The sequence below is a fragment of the Aquarana catesbeiana genome, linkage group LG02, assembly GCF_042186555.1.
Source record: "Aquarana catesbeiana isolate 2022-GZ linkage group LG02, ASM4218655v1, whole genome shotgun sequence".
NCBI lineage: Eukaryota > Metazoa > Chordata > Amphibia > Anura > Ranidae > Aquarana > Aquarana catesbeiana.
In genome coordinates this window covers 652,784,693-652,810,266 of record NC_133325.1, presented here as the reverse complement: position 1 = coordinate 652,810,266, position 25,574 = coordinate 652,784,693, and the positions used below count along the sequence as shown (strand labels likewise).

General features: G+C 41.0%; 1 protein-coding gene across 9 annotated transcripts in view; it reads left to right on the top strand.

Moving 5' to 3' along the window:
- TSPOAP1 (TSPO associated protein 1) overlaps positions 1-25,574 on the top strand; it is a 381,255-nt gene that overhangs the window by 242,257 nt on the left and 113,424 nt on the right. For all 9 annotated transcript variants that reach the window (XM_073616534.1, XM_073616531.1, XM_073616535.1 and 6 more), the window contains 2 exons: positions 16,213-17,016; positions 24,513-24,664. In XM_073616534.1, the coding sequence (XP_073472635.1) occupies positions 16,213-17,016; positions 24,513-24,664 (956 nt within the window). The remainder of the gene's footprint in view (positions 1-16,212; positions 17,017-24,512; positions 24,665-25,574) is intronic.

Here is a 25,574-nt window from a genome sequence, read left to right as displayed (position 1 = left end):
CGTATTACAGCACATAGGCCTGGGAGATGGGATGTTGAGCTGGTTCTCCAATCTATACTCAACACCTAGCGCTAGGGTAAAGATAGGTGATAGAATCTCTGAGCCTTTTTCCATTCAGAATGGAACACGACAGGGATGCCCACTTTCACCCCTGATTTTCATCTTGACAATAGAACCCTTTTTAAGAAAAATGCAAGTGAATTTGACTATTAAGGGGATAAAAACAAAGGGAGAAGAACAGAAACTTGCAGCATATGCCGACAATTTAATTTTCTTTATAACCTCCCCAGTTATATCCCTTCCGTCTCTGCTATCGGAGTTACATGATTATGGGGAAATATCTAATTTTAAAGTAAACTACGGGAAAACAGAAGCGATGGGGATAGAAATAAATACGCCCCTTTTACACTTGATAACTACACAGTTTGATTTTAAATGGACTGATTCTCAAATAAGCTATTTAGGGACTAAAATATCGAAAAATTTAAATAAACTATTCAAGCTTAATTATGTACCAATAGCAAGACAGATCAAACTTGATTTCTTGAGATGGGATAAAGAAACTTTTACATAGCTCAGGAAAACAAATATTATCAAGATGAATGTGATGCCAAGACTTTTTATATAATACAGACCCTGCCAATTAAGATCCCCCCAAGCTTTCTAAGAGATCTCAGATCAAGATTTTTGAGGCTTATTTTGGCCGGAAAGCCAACAAGAGTACGCAGAACTATATTATCACTTTCTACAGGAAAAGGAGGGATGGGCCCCTTATCTGGCTTATAGAGAGGGATCAGGATAACATGTAAAATTTGCTAAGTGGTCCATGTCTGAGAATGGAAGGGTAGAGTATTCGGCAGAGAGGAGAGGAAGAGGGAGATGTAGGGAAGAGGAGTCCTTTACCTTCGCTTGCTTTTTTTTTTTGTTTTTTTGTTTTTTTCTTTTCCTTTTGGTTGTGTTTAGGGGTGGATAACAATTAGACTGGGGGTGGAGGTAAAAGGACAAAAAGAAAATTAACACTGAGTTAAAGAACTAATTAATGGTAATGCAAGATACACAGTTGGATGGAAGTATTTAGGATGTTATAAAAAGACACTGTAAGACTGTGATGAATTGTTATGTGAAATCTAATAAAAAATAAAAATATACAAATATTAAACCATCACAAAAGAGCATGCAGCTTAGGCATTACTGCAGTGACCTCGGCTCTACATGTTTTACCACAATGTGGCTTCTTCAGGAGTCTTATGAGTGCTGCATAAGCTATTAGAAATAAAATACACCAATAGTGAGTAAAGAAACACAAACAAAATTTGCTGACAAATTAGTAATAAACAGATTGTTAGATCATGTAGGAAAAAAGGATATTCCTCCAATATGATCTAACAATCTAAATAAAAACGTGTAGAAGTACTGATTGAGGCACCTTGAAAATCCCAATTTTTTGCATGTTGTAAATTGTTAGTGCTTATAGGAAACCATGGCAAAAAAAATAAAAAATTCAAGGTTTGTATAATGGAACCAGTAATGCTTTGGTAGGTTTTATAGTATAAACTAAAGGGTAGGGTGAAGGTAGTGGAAAGGGGGGGTTGGTCTGAGGGTCAACTTACTGGGTTAGCTTAAAACTTTTATTGGGGTATAACAAAATATAAAATTTTAAAAGGCAGGGGGTGGTTAAAATCGCATATGCCCCACCTTTCCCTTGCAGACCGGTCCTGGGGTGGAAAGAAGAAGAAAAAAAAATACGGGGATGATAACAAGAGATTCAAGATTTTGTGGTGGTGTGTTTGAGGGAACTAGTTAGGTATATCATGAACATGATATTATTTATTCTGTCAAACCAGTGGTTTACTGTGGGCAAAATGGGTTGTTTCCAGGGGGCTGGAATGCATGCGTGGGCCACATTTATCAAGTGGATCAAGACAGAGCGTTTGTAGCTTCTAAGTGGATGGGTATTCTGGTGAAGTGACTAAATCCAGGAGATTTGGGCATAAATGGTCTGGCAATTTTCAAATAATTGTGTGAATTGGTTCCAGAAATGGTTGAGTTTGGGGCAAGATCAAAAAATGTGACCAACAATAGGTAGGGATGTTTGAAAAATGTTCTATCTGGATTTGTGGCATTTGTAACTGATAGAGGATGTAGTGGATAAGGATAGAATCTGCAGTTTATCCATTGGGTGAAGGTTAGGTCAAGGTCCCTTTTCCACCATTCTATAAAGGAGGGGGAGGTAATAAGGTCTGTTGGAAAAGTTTCTAAGTAACTGATTAAGTTTGTCTGACTGGGCCCGATTTGGTGCACCTTGTTCAAAAGGGGTCAGGGGACATTCAGGCTGGGTTCACACTTGTGCAATCACAGACATTGCATGTTATTTACATCGCATTGCTGTGCAGATCACATGTAATGTCTATGCGATGCAAATTCAGCTATACAAACTGTGGCTGAAATCGCATTGCAACGTATTCACACCAAAATGGTTTAGAACCCTTTTTTTGGTCCGCACTGGAATCGGATCGCATGGGTGTATTTGTATTAATAAACCAATAATGGTGCGCTTATTCAATACTAAAAAATGTACATCTCCACATCTAAACAATGAAAAGGTGCAAAAGAAAAAAACACAATATAAATCAAAGTAATGAATTGAGTCCAATGGAATGTGATGGTCCTAAAATAAGTGAATGCCCCTCTTGCTTGTAAGTGATGCAATTCGTGCCTCAAATTAATGAATGTGCAATCACCTCCACCAGCCACCTCTGAATGAACTGGCCGCTCCTCTCAAAAATACACACCAGGGTCTATTCAAGCCTTGAGTGTTAGTAAAAGGAGATCTTCGGTCATCAGGAACACCAGCTCTGATAATAAAGGACACACACAAAATATATAGAAAGAGTTCATCGTGCAATACCATTTAAAACTAGATTTATTGAAACATAAGAATATGCGCACTTACAATTTCCACGTCTTGTACTGAATGCAAATATTATTTCCAAGCTACGAGCTCCTCGCCTCCTCACTGCTAATTACGATGTACGAGATACCGGAAATGACGTCACCAGCCCAACCAACGCGTTTCGTCGCTTGTCACTTGGCTTCTTCAAAGGGATAAACTAGGCTTGAATAGACCCTGGTGGGTCCTTTTTTGAATCATCACATTCCCTTGACTTGTTTCTTTGTTTGGATTTTTATTGTGTTTTTTTCTTTTGCACCTTTTCATTGTTTAGATGTGGAGATACATTTTTTTAGTATTGAATAAGCACACCATTATTGGTTTATTGATTGTTTCTATAAGTGTGAGTTCACTTACTAAATGGTAGCAGCTGTTCCTTTTTGTTCACATTAATTTCACAGTTGGAAATTTCGTTATCACCATTATAGCAGCGCACAAGTTTCTATTTATAATTATCTTTCTACTGACACCCTCAGCAGTTCGCAGAGGGCAGTGTGAACTGCCTGCGAGTGACATGCGATGCAGGAACCCGCACAGGAATCGTGCTGGTTCCCGCATCGCATATGTGTGAACCGGGACCTAAATGTAGAAGCCGGAGGAGAGAAAATGTAATGGCTGGCTATGTCTCCCAAGTTCCCATAGAAGAAAGTTTGAGGTAATTGGAGTTGAAATCTGAAGAAATCCAAAAATGGTTTTGGATGAAATGGAAGACACTCTACTTACCCACCTCTCGAAATGCTGTAAAAAACGGTCTTGCGTACCTGATGGAAAAGCAATGTTTTCTATTATGGGCAACAATTTGGAAGGTCCAGGAATGTGTTTTTTTCTGTTGAAAAATATTTGGGTACAATCCAGGTAGGCATCAGGGTAGGATGAGATTTGAGGTTTCAGTAGTGGCCAGGTATTACAGCAATGGTAGGGTAGTGCAACCAGAGGAGCTGTTGTATAAGAATGCTCAATGTTGCCCTCAGTTTAGTGTGTCAATGTCTACACCAGTCTATGATTTTGCTTGGGTGAATGGAGACATACTATAACTTAATGTCTGTTGGGGATAGACCCCCTCCTCGAGGTGCTGTAAAACCATACATTTTAGTCTGGGCACTTTATTGGCCCAAATAAAGTGGATGTCTGATTGGAGTATCATAAAAAAGGGGTTTTGTATTCTTATGGGTAGGGCCTGTAATGGGTACAGAATCTGTGGCTGAACGTTTTGTTTAAATTACATTTATCAAGTCCTCTGGGACCATATGCTAACATGTTGCCTAATTTATTTATTTTTTGTCATCTAGTGTATTAGGAGTGGGGTAAGGAAGCTATTAGTGCTTCCAATTTTTAAGGTTAATCTGAAAGTTTCACATATTTTTGTATGTTTTGAGATGGACATAAGTAAAGGAATGTGGCAAATATATGAAGAAGAGTAGGTCGTTCAGCTGTTTTGTGTTGTCTATTCCCCAGCTCAATCCCTTTTAATATCCTGCTTTGCTCTTACCCTCCTGAGGAGAGGCTTCAAAGTCAGTATGAAGATTAGGGGGGAAGGGGCAGTCCTGTCTGGTCTCATTTGTTAGTGAGCTTCTGAAAGGATAACTCCAACCTTCACCAAAGGGATGTAATAGAGTGATTTTTGGTCCACTCTCTACATGGACCCAATCCAAAGGATTCTAAAGTGGGTTGAAGGACGGACCAGTCAGCTCAGTCAAAGGCTTTCTCAGAATCAGTGGAGAGGAGGATGCGTGAGGTAACCCATAGGTATAGCTTTTTTTTGCAAATAGATTGATTATCAACATTAAAGTGTTACTAAACCCTCAACGGTAAAATCAGTCTGTGTATGCAGTTATACTCACTGGGGAACCTAAGGGGTTAATCCTCTGCATTGTGTAAAAAGGTTGTTTGATCCTCTCTTCTCTGATCCTCCTTTTCTTCCACAGTCCCCAATCCATCTGCTGATAGTACAGAGTCTTGGGGGCACTCTGCACATGCTCAGTTTGGTGTGTATTGCTAAAGCTTTTTAATTTTGGGAGGATGCATGAGATCAGGTCATGCAGCCTCATAGGACAGTCAGAGGAGAATGAAAACTTCTCCTACAAGCTTCAACCAGTGATTGGCCTCCAATGATAGACGTTACAAGACCTGCTATATACTGCTGATGAGAAAAGGTATTTAGCAGTTTATATTAAAATAATTGCATTTCCATATTCTGTGTACTGTGGGAGACCAAATATAGTGAAAGCAGGGTCCTGGGTTTAGTAACACTTTAAAGCGAAGGTCCGCCCACCCCTGCAAAAATTAAGAGCCAGGAGCTACACATACTGCAGCTGCTGATTTAATAATGGGACACTTGCCTGTCCTGGAGTCCAGCGATGGCAGCACCGCAGCTGATGTTTCCATCAGCTGTCGGGTGCTGCCGCCACCATTGCCAGTAAGGGAACTCGGCAGTGCAGCATTACGGCTTCACGCCGGGTTCCTACTGCGCATGCGCGAGGCACCGTTGTGCTCTCCTACTGGCCCGGCAGTGGGGGAAAGCGGAGGGAGGAGGAGGGAGCCTAGCTGTGACGTAATTCGCCGCTGCCCGGACTCCCAGAAATGGGGACAGGATACCTGTCAAAGACATGTATCTGCCCCCCCCCCCAAAGGTGCCAAATGTGACATCGGAGGGGGGAGGAGACAAATGAGTGGAAGTTCCACTTTTGGGTGAAACTCCGCTTTAAGGAGTAATATGGATCAATATTGGGACAAATTGTCGGATCCTTGCCATTCTTTGAAATTACCATAATATGCAGCGAGGGCTTCGGCTAAAAGGGTGTGTCCTTCCTATATGGATTGGATTGCCTTTAAAAAGTGAGGTGAAAGGCTAGGGAGGAATCGCCTATAGAAGTGGTCATCAACCCTGTCCTCAGGGCCCACTAACAGGCCAGGTTTTATGTATTACCTTGGGGAGACGCAGACTAGAATACTGCAATCACTGAGCAGCAAATCATATCACCTGTGATGTTTTTCAGTTATCTTGCAAACCTGGCCTGTTAGTGGGCCCTGAGGACAGGGTTGATGACCACTGGCCTATAGTACAGGATGGTGAACCCATCTGGGCCAGAGATTTTCCTGTTTTGTGTAAGTTTGATGGCATATTTGAGTTCCAATGTTCCAATGCAATCACAAAAGACAGGGGTAAGTGCTGTTGATCAGGGGGTAAGAGGTTGTATAGGATCAATTGGTAAGATCTATATTCTTCTGCGATTTCTGTTGGAAGGATGGTTTTATCCCCACATTTTAAGGTGATGTATGGTATAAACCTTTTAGCATGTTGGCGTGGGAGATCATGTGCTAGGTATTTCCCACATTGATTGCTGTATTCATAGAAGGTTCCCCCTACATTTTAGTAGGGTTGAGTTGACCTTAAATGGACATAGAGGTTTGAGGCATTCACAGAGCAGAGTTAGTTTATTTGCTAGATCAGGGTTTGAGAGCTTTTGGGTATGAGTTATAGGTCTTTAATATGAAGAAAAAGGTTAAAAATCTAGTGGGCTCCTTTATTTTTGAGTCTGGCTATGTGTTTAAATCGGACCCCTTAGCTGTACACCTTGTGTGCTTCCCATATTGTGTAAGGATTAACGTCTGGGGTAAAGTTGGTTTTACAGAAAATGTTAATTTCACACTTAATGTCAGCTACAACCTCAGTGTTCAGTCCTGTTCAGACCTTGCATAGTGGGAAAGAGCATTCCTGCATGTGACCATTATAGCTTATACATGGAAATGCTTAATGAAATAGGGCAGCCCATTAACTTTAATGGGCTGCCCTATGCGTGTTTGACGCCCAAAAGAAGCTCCTGCTCCTTTTGGGCAACAAGCTTTGTATGCATTTTAACCTGTCATTTTGCCATGATAGTTGAGCATTAATCGTGGCAGAATCACATCATGTTTGGAACCGATCGGGCAAGAATCGTAAGGTATAGAGGGAGCCACAGTCTCCCACTGGGAACCAGACTTGTAGGTGGGTAGTCTGCATGTCCTGAGACTGATATCCACAGTATATAGTAGGCCCTGTTTTGACAATAGCCTTGAACATACTGTAAGGGACATCAACCTTAAAGAGTAACTTCACTTTTGTTGAGAAAAAAACACCCTGTGTGATTTATGTACATTGCAAGGAGTTTAACAAACTTTGTTGCAGATTCCTACCTGTTTCTGCTTAGAAGAAAAAGTGGTTTGTTCCACTTTGTGTCTTTTGAATACTGATTTTGAATGGGAATGACCAATTCATTTTCTTCAGCTGGTGCATTTTTTTTCTTTCTGAACAGAAAATTTGCTATGTCTGCATCCCTTTAGAAGTGAATAATCCTTGGGGTGTATCTCACCAAAAATAACATACAGTATTTGTTGCAGAGAAAGCCTAAAGGCTTGTCTTGTATCTTAGTGCAATGTACATCACACAAGCAGGAAATTACATTTTTGCAAGCATTCTGTACAAACGGTATACAGAACGCCTCTAAACTGCCACATTGCATTGAATTTTACAGAAAATGACAGTGCTGCAGTTTGAAAAGGAAAGCTAATTGTAATAACATTTAATTACAGTATGCTTCGTATAGCAATTGTATAGAAAAAAGTAGAGCAGAATGGAGCTTGAACATGCACAACTGCAGTTCTATCACTTGAGGGGGCTGTTGTGTTTCATAGATAGAATTGTAGTATCTAGTATAGCAAGCAGATCAAGGAAGTAGAGAAGTCCTTGGTGAAACATCCAGTGTAACAGAAAATGGGGATGTGGTCAACAGATGTCTCCACAGACACAATCTCTTCATAGCCCCAGCCTGCGGTATATCCGTCTGTTGATGATGGCAAGAGAGTGAAGGCTTTGTACTAATATGGGGTCAGCTATGAGAGCAATGCCATGTTTTGAAATAAAAATCAATATATGGTGCTGCGCTCCAAAATTAAAGTGCTAAAGTATTAAATATGAAGTGCTATCTGTACTAGATCATGTTCATGCAGAAATAATCATTAAATACATACATTAAAAAAAATGCATAATGATTCTACTATGCTAAATAATAAATGAGTGATAAGTATTCCATGTGAAATATATAAATTCCTTCAATGCGGTGTGTGCACTAAAGACATTATAAATCTAAACATAATAAAGTGCAAGTACCAAAACAATTTCACAGTGAATAGTATCTTCAAAGAAGGTGCTGGTGTTTAAAGTGCTGGATTTCAACTAGCATAATTGACGATGTGACTTGGGTGATCCTTTTCTTCAGTGCAATTCCACCTAAAGGTGCAGAGGCTCCTTACCTTACCGCTGTAAGGTAACAGTGTAAGAATAGGCAGGGGTGATCTGGATTCTAGGGTTTTGAAAACGATCTCCCTAACTATTTCCTTATCAATTATGATCTGTATGGAGTCTGGTAAATACTTCTTATATATGTGTTTTCTTTCTCGGGACAGGAAAGAACTCATCTACTGCACAGCCCTCCACCCTCTCATATACTGAGCGCCTCTAACACACGCTGTGGCGGGAGAGTCCGCTGACATGTGTCGGCAGGTGGAAGGGCTTATATGGTGAAATAAAGTATTTAGAAATCCGTCTGACTGTTTACATGTTGAATTATAAAATCAGAGGTGTTCTGTCAGAATAGCAAACCTGTGACATCAGCAGGTTTGTCGCTGCTTTTAAAACTGAACATATAAACAGTCCGTTGGATTTCTAAATATTGTATTTGACCTTATAAGCTCAGTTTACTGTTAAAAAAATAAGTGTGCAATTCAAAACTCCGGTGGGTGTAACAAGATGTCCGCTTGCCCCCTTCTCAGTGTATCCTTACTGTGGAGGAGTGCGGGGTGTAGCAAGATGATGGCGACGGAACGTCACCTCCAGTACATATTCTGATGGGTCACCTAATCTGATGAAACAGTGGCCTGTAGAGACTTAATCCTTGACCCCTGACATTGTTAGAATCATCAAACCGTTAACAAAAGCCATAACTCCAACAATGAACACATACCATGAACATAACAAGTAGAAGATAATAGTTGGTCAGTGAGACATAGCAGAGAGGATGATTGGTTGTACCTTGGGAAGGGGAATATTTCCAGTTACATGGGGTTTCCTTTGCGTGTTCTGTCTGTCCACTCACACTGTTGATGGTATGCTAGGTCAGAAATGAGCGAGAAGGGGTGTGGGTCTAGAAGCTGGAAGTTTCATCTTTGTTGCATTGTATACAGTTCTACTGAAATTAGAGCTCATATGTACTGAGCCTCTTATTATCTAACAGTGATATGTTAACATAACAGGTATGTCCCTTCACATGGGGTTGTCTGAAGGTTACAAATGTGTACTTTGTGCAGACATGTAATGCTACATGATCAATTGCTTCCCAATAGGAGAGAGAGTAGGGGGCAAGATACTGTAGTCAAAGGAATCCTCAAAGAACATACAGTGGGTATAGAAAATAATCACCCCCATTTAAAATAATCACATTTTGTTGCTTTGCATCCAGAAATGAAGACAGATACTTTTTTTGTTTTATCCAGCTGTATTTATTCAGTTCAACTTATAACATCCAAGTGAAAGCTATAACACCAACACGTCAGAAAAACAAAACAAATTCACTGAGTTGGAAAAAGGATCACCCTCCAAAAAATGACTTGTAAATTCAATCAGGTGTAGCTAATCACCTTCACAATGGCACACAAAGCCATTTGAATTAGAACTGTGATCAGCTGTGGTCATTTTTATTAGCTCAGCATGGAAATAGCTTTCCTGGAGCATTCAGTCCCCGGTAGTGCAATTGAAGCAAACATTCAACTATGGGTGGCATTGCAATGTCAAAAGATCTCTGGGATAAAGTTGTGGACAGGCACAAGTCAGAAGATGGATACAAAAAAAAAATTCAAAGGCTTTATCAATGCCTAGAACAATGGTTCTCAACTCCTGTCCTCAGGACCCACTAACAGGCCAAGTTTGTAGAGCCACCTTTTGCGGCTATCACTGCTCCAAGTTGCTTTGGATAAGTCTCTATGAGCTTGCCACTGGGATTTTTGCCCATTCCTCCTTGCAAAACTGCTCCAGCTCCTTCAAGTTGGATGGTTTGCGCTTGTGAACAGCAATCTTTAAGTCTGACCACAGATTTTCTATTGGATTGAGGTCTGGGCTTTGACTAGGCCATTCCAACACATTTAAATGTCTCCCCTTAAACCACTCAAGTGTTGCTTTAGCAGTGTGTTTGGGGGTCATTGTCCTGCTGAAAGGTGAACCTCCGTCCTAGCCTCAAATAACACACCGAGTGGTACAGGTTTTGCGCAAGAATATCCCTATATTTAGCACCATCCATCTTTACCTCAACTATGACCAGTTTCCCAGTCCCGACTGCTGAAAAACATCACCACAGCATGATGCTGCCACGACCATGTTTCAATGTGGAGATGGTGTTCTTTGGGTGATGTGATGTGTTGGGTTTGAGCCAGACATAGCGGTTTCTTTGACGGCCAAAAAGTTCGCTTTTAGTCTCATCAGACCAGAGCACCTTCCGACATACATTTTAAGAGTCTCCCACATGTCTTTTTGCAAACTCAAAACGTGCCAATTCGTTTTTTGCTGAAAGTAATGGCTTTCTTCTGGCCACTCTGCCATAAAGCCCAACTCCTATGGAGCGTACGGCTTATTGTCGTCCTATGTACAGATACTTCAGTCTCTGCTGTGGAACTCTGTAGCTCCTCCAGGGTTACCTTAGGTCTCTGTGCTGCCTCTCTGATTAATGCCCTCCTTGCCCGGTCCATGAGTTTTGGTGTGCGGCCGTCTCTTGGCAGGTTTGCTTTTGTGCCATGTTCTTTCCATTTGGTTATGATAGATTTGATGGTGCTACTAGGGATCATTAAAGATTTGGATATTTCTTTATAACCTAACCCCGACTTCTACTTCTCAACAACATTGTCCCTTACTTGTTTGGAGAGTTCCTTGGTCTTCATGGCAGTGTTTGGTTAGTGGTGCCTCTTGCTTAGGTGTTGCAGCCTCTGGGGCCTTTCAAAAAGGTGTGTATATGTAATGACAGATCATGTGACAATTGGATTGCACACAGGTGGACATCATTTCACTAATTATGTGGCTTCGGAAGGTAATTGGTTGCACCAGAGCTTTTTATGGGCTTCATAACAAAGGGGTGAATACATATGCACATGCCAATTATCAGTTTTTTTTATTTCTGAAAAATAGTTTATGTATATATTTTTCTAATTTTACTTCACCAACTTAGACTATTGTGTTCTGATCCATCACATATAATTCAGATTAAAAAAACATTGAACTAAAGGCTGTAATGTAACAAAATAGGTAAAAAAAAACAAAGGGTGGTGAATACTTTTGCAAGGCACTGTATTTGGTACAATACAGACGCTCCCTGGATCAAGACGCCTCTCCAAACTGGATGAAAGAGCCAGGAGGAAACTGGTCAGAGAGGCTACCAAGAGGCGTACAGCAACTCTAAAGCAGTTCCTGGAATTTATGACAAAGAGTGGTCATTGTGTGCATGTGACAACAATATCACAAATTCTCCACAAATGTGGCTTGTATGGGAGGGTTGCATAAAAAAGCTACTCCTCAAAAAAAGCCACATGCAGTCATGACTGAGCTTTACCAAAACACACCTAAAAGATTCTGAGGCCACATGGAAAAAAGTTGTTATGGTCAGATGAGACGAAAATTTAATTATTCCGCCTCAACACCAAATTATATGTCTGGCGGAAACTCGGTACAGCTCACCATCCAAATAACACTATTCCTACTGTAAAGCATGCAGGTGGTAATATCATGTTATGGGGGTGTTTCTCTGCAGCAGGGACTGGAGCACTTGTCAGGATAGAAGGAAAAATTGATGGGGCAAAATACCATCACGTTCTTGAGGAAAATCTGCCCTCAGCCAGAAAGTTGTCAATGGGAAGTTGGTTTACCTTCCAACATGACAATGACCCAAAGCACACAGAAACAATGACCACACAGTGGTTGATGAAGAAAAAGGTGAATGTCCTTGCATGGCCTAGTCAGAACCCAGACTTGAACCCTATTGAAAATTTGTGGGATTAAGATGGAAGCCCTGTCAGCAGCGACGCCTTTTTAATTTTTTTAAAGGTGCGGTTTACTATCGCTTGAACTTGAGCAGTTCTGCAAAGAAGAGTGGGCAAATATTGTAAAGTCTAGATGTGCAAAGTTAGTAGAGAAATATCCCAACAGACTAGAGCTGCACGATTCTGGCTAAAAAGAGAAGCCAAATTTTTTTGCTTAGAATGAAGATCGCGATTCTCGCGGCGTAACATCTTTCACATTATACAAAAAAATTGGGCCAACTTCACAGTTTAGCTTTTTTTAATTCATTAAAGTGTATTTTTCCCCCAAAATATTGCATTTGAAAGATCACTGCGCAAATACTGTGTGACATAAAATATTGCAACAACCGCAATTTTATTCTCTAGGGTCTCTGCTGAAAATATATATATAATTTTTGAGGGTTCCCAGTAATTTTCTAGCAAAAAATACTGATTTTAACTTGTAAGCAGCAAATGTCAGAAAAAGGTTTCGTCTTTAAGTCAGTGGTTCTCAACCTTTCTAGTGCCTGACCCCTTGATAAAATTTTCCAAATTGTGGGGACCCCTAACAGTAAAATTATTTTCATTGGTCATTTCATTGCTGTAATTTTGTAACTGTTATGAATTGAAATATAAATATCTGATATGCAGGATGTATTTTCATTCTTACAAATTTAACATCTTAAAGCATAGTGATTAATCACAAAAACAATCTGTAATATACGGCGCAAAATATTTATTTAAAACTAACATATAAGTTACAAATGAATAAAATTCCCCACCGAGAGACAGGCTAAGTGCCGGGTGGGCACAGTGGGAGCATTGATATGGCACGGGGGCAGCATTTAATGGTACAGTAGGAGCATTTGATGGGCACAGTGGCTGCATTTGATGGCACAGTGGCGGCAATTGATGGGCACAGTGGCAGGGTTTGATGGTGCGTTTGGCACAGTGGCAGCGTTTGATGGCACAGTGGCTGCGTTTGATGGCACAGTGGTGGCAATTGATGTACAAAAATGCTTTTATTAGTATCTCTGACTTACCAAAGTCACTGGGGTTCCATCAGAATCGGCAAGCTGTCTGTGTTAACCGGAAGTGAGGTTTTGTCGCCGCCATCTTGGTAGACTTGTCCTCAGCAAGCGGACTTCGGTGGGTGTAAAAAGATGTCCGCTAAGTGTAGCCTTACTGCGGACAAGAGTACCAAGATGGCGGTGACAGAACATCACTTCCGTGTGGTCTTTCCTCTCCCAGAAGTGACATCTCGCTGGCCGAGATGGACAGACTCCGGCGTAACACAGTAACTTTGGGTCCGTCTCGGCCAGCATTCACAATCCCCTGGCAAATCGGCAATCGACCCCCAGGTTGAGAACCGCTGCAAAAGGTGGTTCAACAAAATACTGAGGGGTGATCCCCTTTCTAACTCGGTGATTCTGTTTTGAATTTTTTTTCTGGCATGTTGGTGTTGTATCTTTCACTTGAATGTTATAAGTTATACTGAGTAAATACAGCTGGATAAAACAAAAACTCTGTCTGTCTTCATTTCTGGCTGCAAAGCAACACAATCTGATTATTTTAACCACTTCTCTCAAAATCACGTATCTGTACGCCATTCTGTTAAAGTGGTTATACCGGGGTGATGCCTGCAGCCAGAGGCATCACCCTGGTACGTTTTTTTTTTTTTAGAGCGGATGGTCGGCTTTCAAGTGATAACAACCGATGCGGCTAAGCAGTCACTCTGCTGTTATCACAAGCAGCTTGAGGGGACTGCCCCCCCCTCCGCTCCGCCCGGGTCTCCCATCCCACAGGGAGACCTGAGCAACCAGCCGGCACGTCCGCCGGCTGGCCGGAGTCTCGAACAAAGCCAGAATTGGCTTTGATTGGATCTCCACTGCAGTAACCAGGAGGCAACGTCGCTTCTGGTTTACTATGCAGCCAGCAGCGCAGATTAAAAAAAATCCAAGGTATTCAAAAATTCAGATTTTGGCATTTTGAATACTTTAAAGTGCAGATGAGGGGTTTGGGGTCTTTTAGACCCCAGATCCTTCCATAAAGAGTAAAATTTTTTTTCTCAAAGGGATAGTGTTAAAAATAAGAAAAAAAAAATTAAGGAAAAAATTTAAAGAGCCCTCTTCCCTGCGTGCTGCAGCACCAAAGGAAAACGCATACATAAGTTGTGGCCGCAAATGTAAACCGTGTTCAAATCACACATGGTGGTATTGCTACAATCGTTAGAGCAATAGTTCTAGAAAAAGACCTCCTTTGTAACCATAAACTGGTAACCGTTAATTTTTTTTTTTTAAAGCATCGCCTATGCAAATTTTTATGTACCGTATTTTGTCGCCATTCCACGAGTGCATGCAATTTTAAAGCATAACATGTTAGGTATCTATTTACTCGGCGTAACATCATCCTTCACAATATACAAAAAATTCGACTAACTTTACTGTTTTTTTTTTTTAATTCAGTGAAGTGTATTTTTTCCAAAAATATTGCAACAACCGCCATGTTATTCTCTAGGATCTTTGCTAAAAAAATTTATATAATGTTTGGAGGTTTTAAGTAATTTTTTAGCAAAAAATACTGATTTTAACTTGTAAATAACAAGTTTCAGAAATAGGCTTCGTCTTGAAATGGTTAAAGGGGGTTGATTTTTTCTATACCCAATGTATCTGTGATAATGGTTTATCATGTGGGGAGTGGTAGTATAACATGGGGAGCAAGGCAGTACGCAATGAACATGAACAAGTCGCCGAATGGTCTCATACATCCAGGTATAAATAAGTTAAAAGTTTGCTTGAGAGTGCTGGAGAAGGCAGTGAGTTACCAGTGGCTGATAGCCCAGTAAGGACATGGATTAGCCAGCAAGCCTAAGAACTAGTGGGGTGAAATAGTCAGAAGATTACAGTTCAGGAAAAGTGTGCATTGCTGGGTATGCATTATTTGTCCATTACATCTACTCAAAACTAGGCAATGATCTGGATAGTGGAAAGCATGTGGAAGAAAGAAGAAGCAATGAGAAAAGGGCGTAGTGTGGAAGGAAAATGTTTTTGCCCTCCATCTCAGGTGGTCAGCAGAGTCCGGTGGCAGGGCCCTATGTGACTCCGAAACATTGCACTTTACCACTTTGATGTGATCACCTAATTAAATGTTTAGACAACTTTTTCCAGGTCCACGGTGTGCTGGTGATATATATTTTGGTGGAGCAAACAAAAACAAAACCACACCGGAATCCTAGTCCTCTACTGAGCACTATGGTTCCCTCCCTCAGCCACTACATCACTGGAAGCCATAGTAGTGATGACAGGCTGGTGGGAGGAACTACAGTGCTCGGCAGGGGACAGACAAGGAATCCAACACTTCTGGTTGTGTTGTATCAAGAGTATCCTCTTACACTGTAGTGCTTGAAAAATGCAAAGATCTGTGTCATGGGTGACGAAATGAAGGCAGGTAAGTAGAATGTTTCTTCTCTAGATGGGAAATTTTTTCTTCTACATTTTTTAAAATTTTGCAACAGTGTTTTTAACCTGGAAATAGAATACATTAAAAGTGAACGTGGCCATTTTGACTATATAGAACTGTTCATTAAACTTCTAAATATGTTTGCTAGGTAAGGGGTTTTTTTTGTTGTTGTAATTTTTTATGTTTTAAATATTCCTTCATGACGTTACAAATTTTCACTAATCTAATATTTTCACAGGTAAAAATTTGATTCTAAACATTAATTTTTTTTATAACCTGTTATACTTACCTACTCTGTGCAATGGTTTTGCACAGAGAAGTCCCGATCCTTGTCTTCTGGGGTCCCCCACCAGCGCTCCTGGCTCCTCCTGCCTTCCAAGTACTCCCCTTGCAACCTGCTCGTATGGGCTCGCTCCTGAGCGCTGCTGCCTGTGTCCAAAGGGACACAGGCAGCAGGGCTTTTCCCAGCTCACTCGTCATAGGATTTGATTGCCAGCGGCAGGAGCCCATGGCTCCCACTGTTATCAATCTGCCCTGTGAGGAGAGAGCCGCCTGTGTAGCATTGGATCAGGTTTTGGTAAATATAAAGGTAACTGGGGGGGTAACCTTGATACAATAGATTTTTTACCTTAATGCAGAGAATGCAATAAGGTAAAATACTTTAAGGCTTTAGAACCACTTTAATTGTCAAAATATTACTAGAATTTTGTGACATGGTGTTGTCTTTATAGGTGAGTTAATGGATGGAAGGCGTGGTCTTGTTCCTTCGAATTTTGTGGAGCGTGTCTCTGATGATGATCTGATAGCCTCTCACCCAGGTGAAGCCAATGAGTTGTCACATAGTTCTGCACAAGACATTAGCTTTCTGAGTGGAAGCAGCATTGAGAGAAGCGAGGAGGATGATGATCCAAGCAGCCTCAGCCCATTGCCATTGCAAGGAACTAGTGAGGGAGCTGCTGAGGTCTCAGCTGTGCCTTACCCTAGAAAGCTAGCCCTTATTAAACAACTAGCCCGAAGTGTAGTCGTTGGATGGGATCCTCCTCTTGTAGCAGCAGGCAGTGGAAACATTCTCAGTTACAATATTTATGTGGATAATGAACTCCGACAAAATGTTCGATGCGGAGGACAAACTAAAGCCTTGATTGAGAAGTTAGAGCTGAAAACTCGGACGTATCGTATCTCTGTACAAAGCATGACAGAGAATGGTTGCTCAGACCGGATGCGTTGCACTATGTTGGTAGGCCATGGTTACACACTAGCTCCTACACAGCTTCGCGTTCGCAGCTTGTCAGCCACCTCTGCAGAGATCACATGGCAGCCATGTAACAGCAACTATTCACATGCCTTGTATCTAAATGAAGAAAGCTGTGGATTGACCAAGGCAGGGACCTACTGGTACACATTTGGCAGTTTGAGGCCAAGCACCATGTATAACGTTAAAGTGGAAGCACGACCTCAACGGATTCCCTTGGAGTTGCCTATGGAGAGAAGGGAGCCAAAAGCAACAGTTATGCAGCTGACAACTCCTGCTGCAGGTAAGTGCGACTTTACTATAGAAGAAGTGTTTTGTTTTTAACAATTTCATACACCTGTGTTCTTAGTGATACCAACTCTACAATGTTTATGTGCTATTATTCCTTCTATTAAGATATTATTATTAAGATCATGCCACTGTATTTCATTTAATATTAAAGAAATTATCCGGTATCTTATTTAATTGTCGCTGTTCGAAGATCACATGATGATTCCCAGGTCTTTTCCTGTCTTCAGGGAAGGTTCTGAGGGAGGAGTTTCTAGAACTCTGCTGATGTATGAACACAATCTGCAGCGGGGACACAGACAAGGAGGGAGGGACAATGAAAAGCGGGATCAACCAGGATTTTTGCAGTCTACAGAAAACAAATGCTCTAGTGCATGGGATATTAAATTAACATTTATGGAGGTCTGATCAGTAAAAGGTCCGAATCACGTTTGTCCAATGACTCAGATCCTTTACATTCCAGCAGTGTCCTCTGCCCCTCTCACATCACCACCCACAGTAGTGTCCTCTTCCTCCTTCACATCACTTTCCCAACCGCACTGCCCACCTTCATCCCCATCCCCACAGAAGTTCTGCTTTCTGCCCCTTCACCTCCCCCCCCCCCCCCAAGCAGTGTTCTTTACACACACAACCCCCCCCCCCCAGTAGTGCATTCTGCCTCCTTCACATCTATCCGCCCCCCGACCACCACAGTACATCACACCCCCCCCCACAGTAGAGCTCTCTGTACATTCATATCAACTATCCCCTGCTCCCCCATCCTTCAGAGCCAGGCCCTCTGCCCCTCACTCTGCTACCTTACACCGAGCAGAGAGTGAGAGGCAGGACAGACGGGGAGCGAGAGGCACAGTAGCACTGGATGTAGCGCAGGGGCTGCCGGAGTTGCTAGGACTGCTCTGTGTCCTAAAAACCAACCACATTCTGGTTAATTTGGAACGTTATCTTTCTTGGGCAGCTCCAGCATTCCATCCAATTGCAACTGTGCCTCTACTCTGTCCTGCCTCCTGCTTTATGCTCTGCTGTGATAATGACAGCAGCTGAGGCTGGGAGACAGAACCTGGCTCCTAAATGGCGTGATCCGGACCACGCTCTGCCATTTAGTGATGCCTGCTTCAGTGGATGAGTGAGTATGAACACAATGTATAAGGGGTCTTCAAAAAGTTTCCACACTTTATATTTTTATAGAGTTTAAAAAAAAAGTATGGAAACTCTTTGAAGAACCCTCGTAATATAATATGTATTGACAGTTTTTCCTTGTCAAAAGAAGTTTGAGTATACAATGTTATAAAGATACATAAAGTAAGTTTACAAGGATCTATAAAGTAAGCTCATTGTTTTACAGTAGGGTTTATATAGGTAAATATCATGAAATTTTAAATATTAAACATTGGGTTCACGTAAACCTAAATTAAAGATATATATCATTTCCTTAGTTACTTTTGTAGGTATTTAAATGATTTATACTTACTATACATATTGTTTACAAGTAGAGTGTATATAGGTCAAATAAATTCTGATAATGAGCTTTAATCGTAAGATGGAGAAAAGGAAAGAGAAAGAAGAAAAAGGGTTGAAAGGTAGAGGTATGGTCCACAAGGTTGTCTCGCTCGTCAGTTTATTATTCTTTTTAGTTCTCTTTGAAGCCTTAGAATGGGTGTCTCTGTAAGTCATTTAATCTGTTACCATGGCAACAGGACAGAGTCATTGAAGTTTGACAGAAACTGTTGTTTTATCCAAGGATGCCAAAGTTTTTCAAATTTTGGAATTTGATTTTGATCGATGGCTACCATCTTAGCATGGGACATTGTATTATTCATTCTGTGAATTGTTTCTGCTAGTACCAATGTAGGAGATTTCCATGCCTTGGCCACTGTTTGTTTTGCAGCCGTTATTAGTTGGATCATAAGTTTGAATTGAGAGAGTGTTAACCATTCCGGTTTTAGATTAAGTAAAGTTAAATATGGATCTGGTTGTATTATTTTTTTAAATATTTTAGATGCAATCACGAAGACTTCCTTCCAGAAGGTTTGGATTACTGGGCACGTCCACCATATGTGTAAATATGTGCCTATTTCTGGGCATCCTCGAAAACAAAGAGCTGAGGTATTAGGTGAATATTTTGCCACTCTAGCGGGTACAAGGTACCAGCGAGTTAGGACTTTATAATTTGTCTCCAGTGCTAAGATGTTGGGTGAAGATGACTTAGATGTGAGCCATATGTTAGACCAGTCCGTGTCTTCTAAAGTTCGTCACAGGTCCTCCTCCCACCTCTGAACGTAAGAGGGTCTATTAAGATTTGCTACTCCATATAATTGATTATAAAGTGATGAAATTGTACCTTTAGCAAATGGATCTTTTGTACAGATTGATTCAAAAATGGATAATTGGGATAATGGTGTATCCCCCTTTAGGAATGGTGTATAGAAATTTTTGATTTGGAGATATCTAAATATCTCAGAGTTTGGTAGATCATATTTTTCTCTAAGCGATGGGAATGAAAGGAATGATTTAGATGCTATGAAGTCATTTAATGTCTGAATGCCTGATGTTGTCCAAGCTTTAAAAGAATTTGGGTAGATCCATGCCGGATAAAAGGCCGGATTTCTGATAAAAGAAAGGAGAGGATTGTGTGGAGATTGTAACTGATATTTGGTTTTTAGTTTATCCCAGAGAGATAAGAAGTGTTTAGTTATGGGATTATGAATTTTAAAGCGGTCTTTAGGATCAAGCCATAATAAATTTGATATTAATAGAGGGTCATTTTCTGAAGCCTCTATAAATACCCATAATGGGATTTCCTGTTTTGCATGGTATTTGGACAGACTGGCCAAATGTGCCGCTCTGTAGTAGTTAGTAAAATTAGGGTATCCCAGGCCTCCTTTATTTTTGGGAAGATGTAGTGTGTGTATAGGTATACGTGGTTTAGAAGAGCCCCATATAAACGAAGTTGCTCTTTTTTGTACTATCCTCAAAAAATAGGAAGGAATTGGAATAGGGAGGACTCTGAATAGATAAAGCAATTTGGGTAGAATAGTCATTTTGATTGCATTAATCTTCCCCATCCAGGATAAAGGAAGTTGCGACCATTGTTTTATTAGATTTGTGATCTGTCTTAATACAGGAGTATAATTGGTTGAGAATAAGTCAGAATGAGAGGCTGTTAAATGAATTCCAAGATATGGGATGTATTGACAGTTTTTAATGATTTGAGTTTAATGATACTTTAAGCGGATTATCGTTTCATTTTAAAGGTTACTATAGTTTTATCTGCATAATAAATCTGTAGTTGAAACTTCTCTACATAGTATCTTGAGGTGTAGGGAGATTGTGACCATAGATATTCAATTAACAAGTAGCAAATAAACTTTAAAAAAAATCCCACACTGACCTTTGTGGCTGCAGGCACTGTGGAACAATTTGTCCCCAAATTTCCAGCAGAAACACTGAAAGCCTAGTCTAAACCAGTCCACTCTGCCCCCTCTCCCAAGAGTGATCCATTAAACTCTAAACTGTAAGGCTCCTTTCACATCTGTGCGATTCAAATAACGGGCAGGATTTCCGCAGTTCAAAATCATGGCAAATTGCAGGACGCATGTGCGATGCCATTACTTCTTAATGGCACTCCAATAGCAGCGCAATAAATCGCACTGCAATCGTGGCAAATTGCAGCGCACGATCCTGTCGCTGAAAAGAAGCTCCTGCTCCTTTTTGAAGGACAAGCGACATGCATTGTGATTTGCCGCAAATGCAGCGCCATTTATCACGGCAAAATCGCGCAGCGATTGGGGTGCCATTAAGAAGTAATGGCATCGCACAAGCATCCCGCGATTTCAAATCACTCAGATGTGAATGGAGCCTAATGTATGCAAAGAGTAGAAACGCTGGAAGAAGGGGAAAAAGTGCAGAGACCCACTTTGAAGGACTTAAGCAGCGCTTTTTGAGGATAAATTGCTCAAGAGTATCTAGAGCTATAGCTTGTTTACTACTTGTGAATAAGTAAATTTATACAGTGGGGAAAATAATCATTTGATCCCCTGCAGATTTTTTTAAGTTTGCCCACTTACAAAGAAATGAAGGGTCTATAATTTTCATCATATGTGTATTTTAAATGATAGAGACAGAATATCAACCAAAAATCCAGGAAAAAACACATGATCTAAATTGATTTGATTATTTGATCCCCAAGCAAAACATGACTTTGTACTTGGTGGAGAAACCCATGTTGGCAAGCACAGAGGTACGATGTTTCTTGTAGTTGGTTACCAGGTTTGCACATGTCTCAGGAGGGATTTTTATGCACTGTCGCTTGGCAAGTCGAAGTTTCAGCTCCCTCCATACATTTTCTATAGGATTAAGGTCTGGAGACTGGCTAGGCCACTCCATTACCTTAATGTGCTCCTTCTTGAGCAACTTCTTTGTTGCCTTGGCGGTATGTTTTGGGTCATTGTCATGCTTGAAGACCCATCTTCAGTGTTCGGGCTGAGGGAAGAAGGTTCTTATCCAAGAATTTACAATACATAGCCCCATTGATTGGCCCCCTCAATGCGGCAAAGTCGGCCTGTACCTTTAGCAGAGAGACGGCCCCAAAGCATGTTTCCACCTTCGTGCTTGACTGTAGGGATGGTATTCTTAGGGTCATAGTCAGCATTTTTCTTCCTCCAAACACGGCGAGTTGAATTAATGTCAAGGAGCTCAATTTTGGTCTCATCTGACCACAGCTCTTTCTCCCAATCTTTCTCTGAATCATTTAGACGTTCATTGGTAAACTTCATCCGGGTCTGTACATGCACCTTCTTAAGGAGGGGGACCTTGCGGGTGCTGCAGGATTTCAATCCATGGCGGCGTATTGTGTTACCATTGGTTTGTTTGGTGACTGGTTGTCCCAAATGCCTTGAGGTAATTCACAAGCTCCTCCCGTGTAGTTCTGGACCGATCCCTTACTTTTTTTCATGATCATCCTTACCCCATGAGCCCAAATAAATATTATATGGAGTTTCAGACTTAGGGCGATTTGATGGTTATTTTGTATTTCTTCCATTTGCAAATAATCACAACAGTTGTCTCCTTCTCACCAAGCTTTTTGCTGATAGTCTTGTAGCCCATTCCAGCCGCGTGCAGGTCTACAATGTTGTCCCTGATGTCCTTTGACAGCTCTTTGATCTTGCCCATGACGGTGAGGTTTGATATTTTCTTGATATTTGGAAAATGTTATAGGTGCTCCCAGGATTTATCTACCAGTGGTCTATCCTTTGGATACTATACTAAATTGCTTATCTCTACACGGATTGTATGCTGATAATTTTATATATATTCTAACTCAACCCTCTGATTTATGTTATTTCATATCAATGTTTTTTGTAGTGTACTTGTTACACATTGTTACTGTAGTAACCTGGAGCCGCCTTTTTGTGGTTTAACTTAAATATTTGAAAGAAAAAAAAAACGCCAGTAGCATTAGCTGTAGAAAGCTGCAGCTGTAGAATGAGTTTTGCAGCGTATTTGAGTAGCGTTTTTTAGCTGTAGCGTTCCTTTAGCAAAACTATACTTCCACAAAAGCTTGTGGCTCAAAAACTCTGATAAATGCTTAATTGCCAAGTTTTTCAGCATTTTGAAGCTTTTTATCAGAGTTAGAGCATTTTTACAGCTGAAAAACTCCTCTTAAAGTGGTAGTAAACCGCTGAAGAACAAAAAAACTGCAAGACCATGGCATAATGTGCTAGTATGCATTGCATACTAGCACATTATGAAATGCTTACCTTAGAACGAAGGTCCCGCTGAGGGGGCTGACATGTTGCCTTGCCTCTTCTTCTGGGATCGCTGGCTCAGGCTCTGTGAGTGGCCGGAGTTGCAATGACGTTGCTCATGCAGTCCTCCGTTCCGGCAAGGTCCGGCACGATTCGCCGGACCTTCACTGTGCATGTGCTGCTGACGTCAGCGACTGCATGCAGGGTGAATATCTCCTAAACTGTGTAGGTTTAGGATATATTTATTTTACCTACAGGTAAACCTTATAGGCTTACCTGTAGGTAAAAATACCCAAACAGAGTATACAACCGCTTTAAGGCCTCATGCACACTGGATGTTTTTACAGCCGCTGCTTTTGGGTTCAGACGTTTTTTTTTCCTGCAGTCAATAAACTCCCCAGCATGTTATCCTATGTGTCCATGCACACATAGGCTGTTATCAGCAGTTTTTGGCAGGGGAGTTTTCTGGTTGAAAAAAAAACCCAGAACTTGTGGCTTTTGAGAGGAGTTTTTTTAGCTGTAAAAACGCCAAAAAATGCTATTCTGCATTTAACAACGTTTTTGAGCCATAAGCTTTTGTGGGAGTATAGTTTTGTTTAAAAAAGCTAAATAATGGTACAGCTGAAAAAACGCTACTGCAAAAATGCAGAAAAACGTATTCTACAGCTAACGTTACTGGCTTTTTTATAGCGTCCAGTGTGCATGAGGCCTAAAACCCACTAGTTCAGTTTTTTTTCTGGACAGAAAACGCTGATAACAGCCTATGTTTGCATGGACACATAACATGCTGGGGAGTTTACTGGCTGCAGAAAAACGCCTGAAGCCAAAAACAGCAGCTGTAAAAACCTCCAGCGTGCATGAGGCCTACAATTATCGTTAGGCGCACCTTCTTAAATTGAGGGGACTAATCTGTGTACCATGTGAGCACATACTGTAGTCAGTCAGTGGGAGCCAGAATTATTGTTGGTTGGTAGGGGATCAAATACTTACTCAGGCCCCTTTCACACTCGTGCGATTTTTTCCTGCGACTTTAGACATCAGAGTCACATGACAAGTCGTAACCCATGATTCCTAATGATAACTATTCATATCTGTGCACTTCAAGTCAGTCCCTGTACTACTTTGGTCCGACTTTGATGCTAGTTGAGGTCCATAGACCTCAAGTTTACACAGGCATTCCCTGAAATCATGGCTGCAAAATTGCGTGACTTTCAAGTCACGGCAGTGTGAAAGGGGCCTCACTGAACTGCAACTCAATTTATAACATTTGTATCAACTGTTTTTTGCTGGGTTTCTGGTTGATATTCTGTTTCTATCATTTAAAATACACCTATGATAACAATTATAGACCCTACATTTCTTTGTAAGTGGGCAAACGTACAAAATCTGTAGGGGATTAAAATTATTATTTTCCCCACTGTATAGCCTAGCCACAGGTTTATTTTTGTTTTATTAGTAATATACCATTACAACTTTAAAAGCCCTACATAAAGAATACCCTAGCTAAAATTCTTCCCTTTGAAGTATGAGAGTATGGTGGAAAAGCTATGGGACATAGAGTGACATGGAGTTCAATGTCCGACCCAAAATAGACCAGTCCTTCAATAAATGATTATTATGGATACAGTATACCTGCAGATCAGCTTTTTTGGCTCTTATTGTATGACTGTTAACATGCTAGATTACTGGGAAACATGCCATATATTAGCCATCTAGTTTCTGTGCAGTAATTCATTTATTTTCACAGGTCCTCCTGATGCTCCACTTGACGTTCAGGTTGAGCTTGGTCCAAAGCCGGGTGTTCTGCTCATCACTTGGCTTCCAGTGACAATTGATGCTGCTGGAACCTCGAATGGGGTCCGAGTAACTGGCTATGCAGTGTATGCTGATGGACAAAAGGTGATTAAACTTGGTGCTGCTGTTCTATAACAGTGTATCTGATCATTGCTGAACTGATTCCTGCTTAAGGTAGAACTCCTGACAAGGTGGAGCACATGTATGAGAACATTACTCTGCCCTTTTTTCTGCCAGTAAACTGAGTGTTTGATGGACAGCGCTGTGCAATTTAGCAGAGCCTGTTTGACTTGCTGTGCTGTCCTCAATTTTGCTGATCTGAGTGCTGCTATGTAGGAGATTAGAGAAGTTTAATATCAACAGAGATTCAGATGGTTACATTAGTTGTACGTGAAAATGCATAAAGTGTGTTCAGTTTCTACCTAAAAACTGTGTTTTAGCTAATGATTTATTGTAGCAACTCCCTGGTCGGTTATCTTGGAAATTTTGTTTCTTCATGGCCAGGTCTTTGTGAACTAATAGCTTTTGGCACAGATATCTTGGTGGCATTCATGAGTGCTGTTCATTATTTAGAATTACTTTATATAGAGCTAGATGAATGGCTAGATTATTGATAGATGTGTATTAATTTTTGTGAATCTTGTTTCCATATAATAATAGTGAAATATGTGACATGTATGCTATATTAAGTCAGATCTGGACTTCTTGGGGTGCTTTATTGCTTTACTGCTTCATTAGGGTGTTAGAACTTATGTATGCAGAACCCAATACAGACAGTCCCCAAGTTACATACATCCGTCTTGCATACGATTCATACAGAGGCGCAGCGTTGCATCACTTCCAGTCACTTGTGCTCCACGCTGGTCCTGGGAACCACTGGGCGGCCATTTTGCAGGCTACTGGATCCCACGCTGCTGGACAGCTCTGAGGATCGAGGACCACTGCTGCTACTATGATCTGAGGGGACTAAACAAGCGAGGATATCCCACAGATGAGCCTTATATCAGACCCTGAC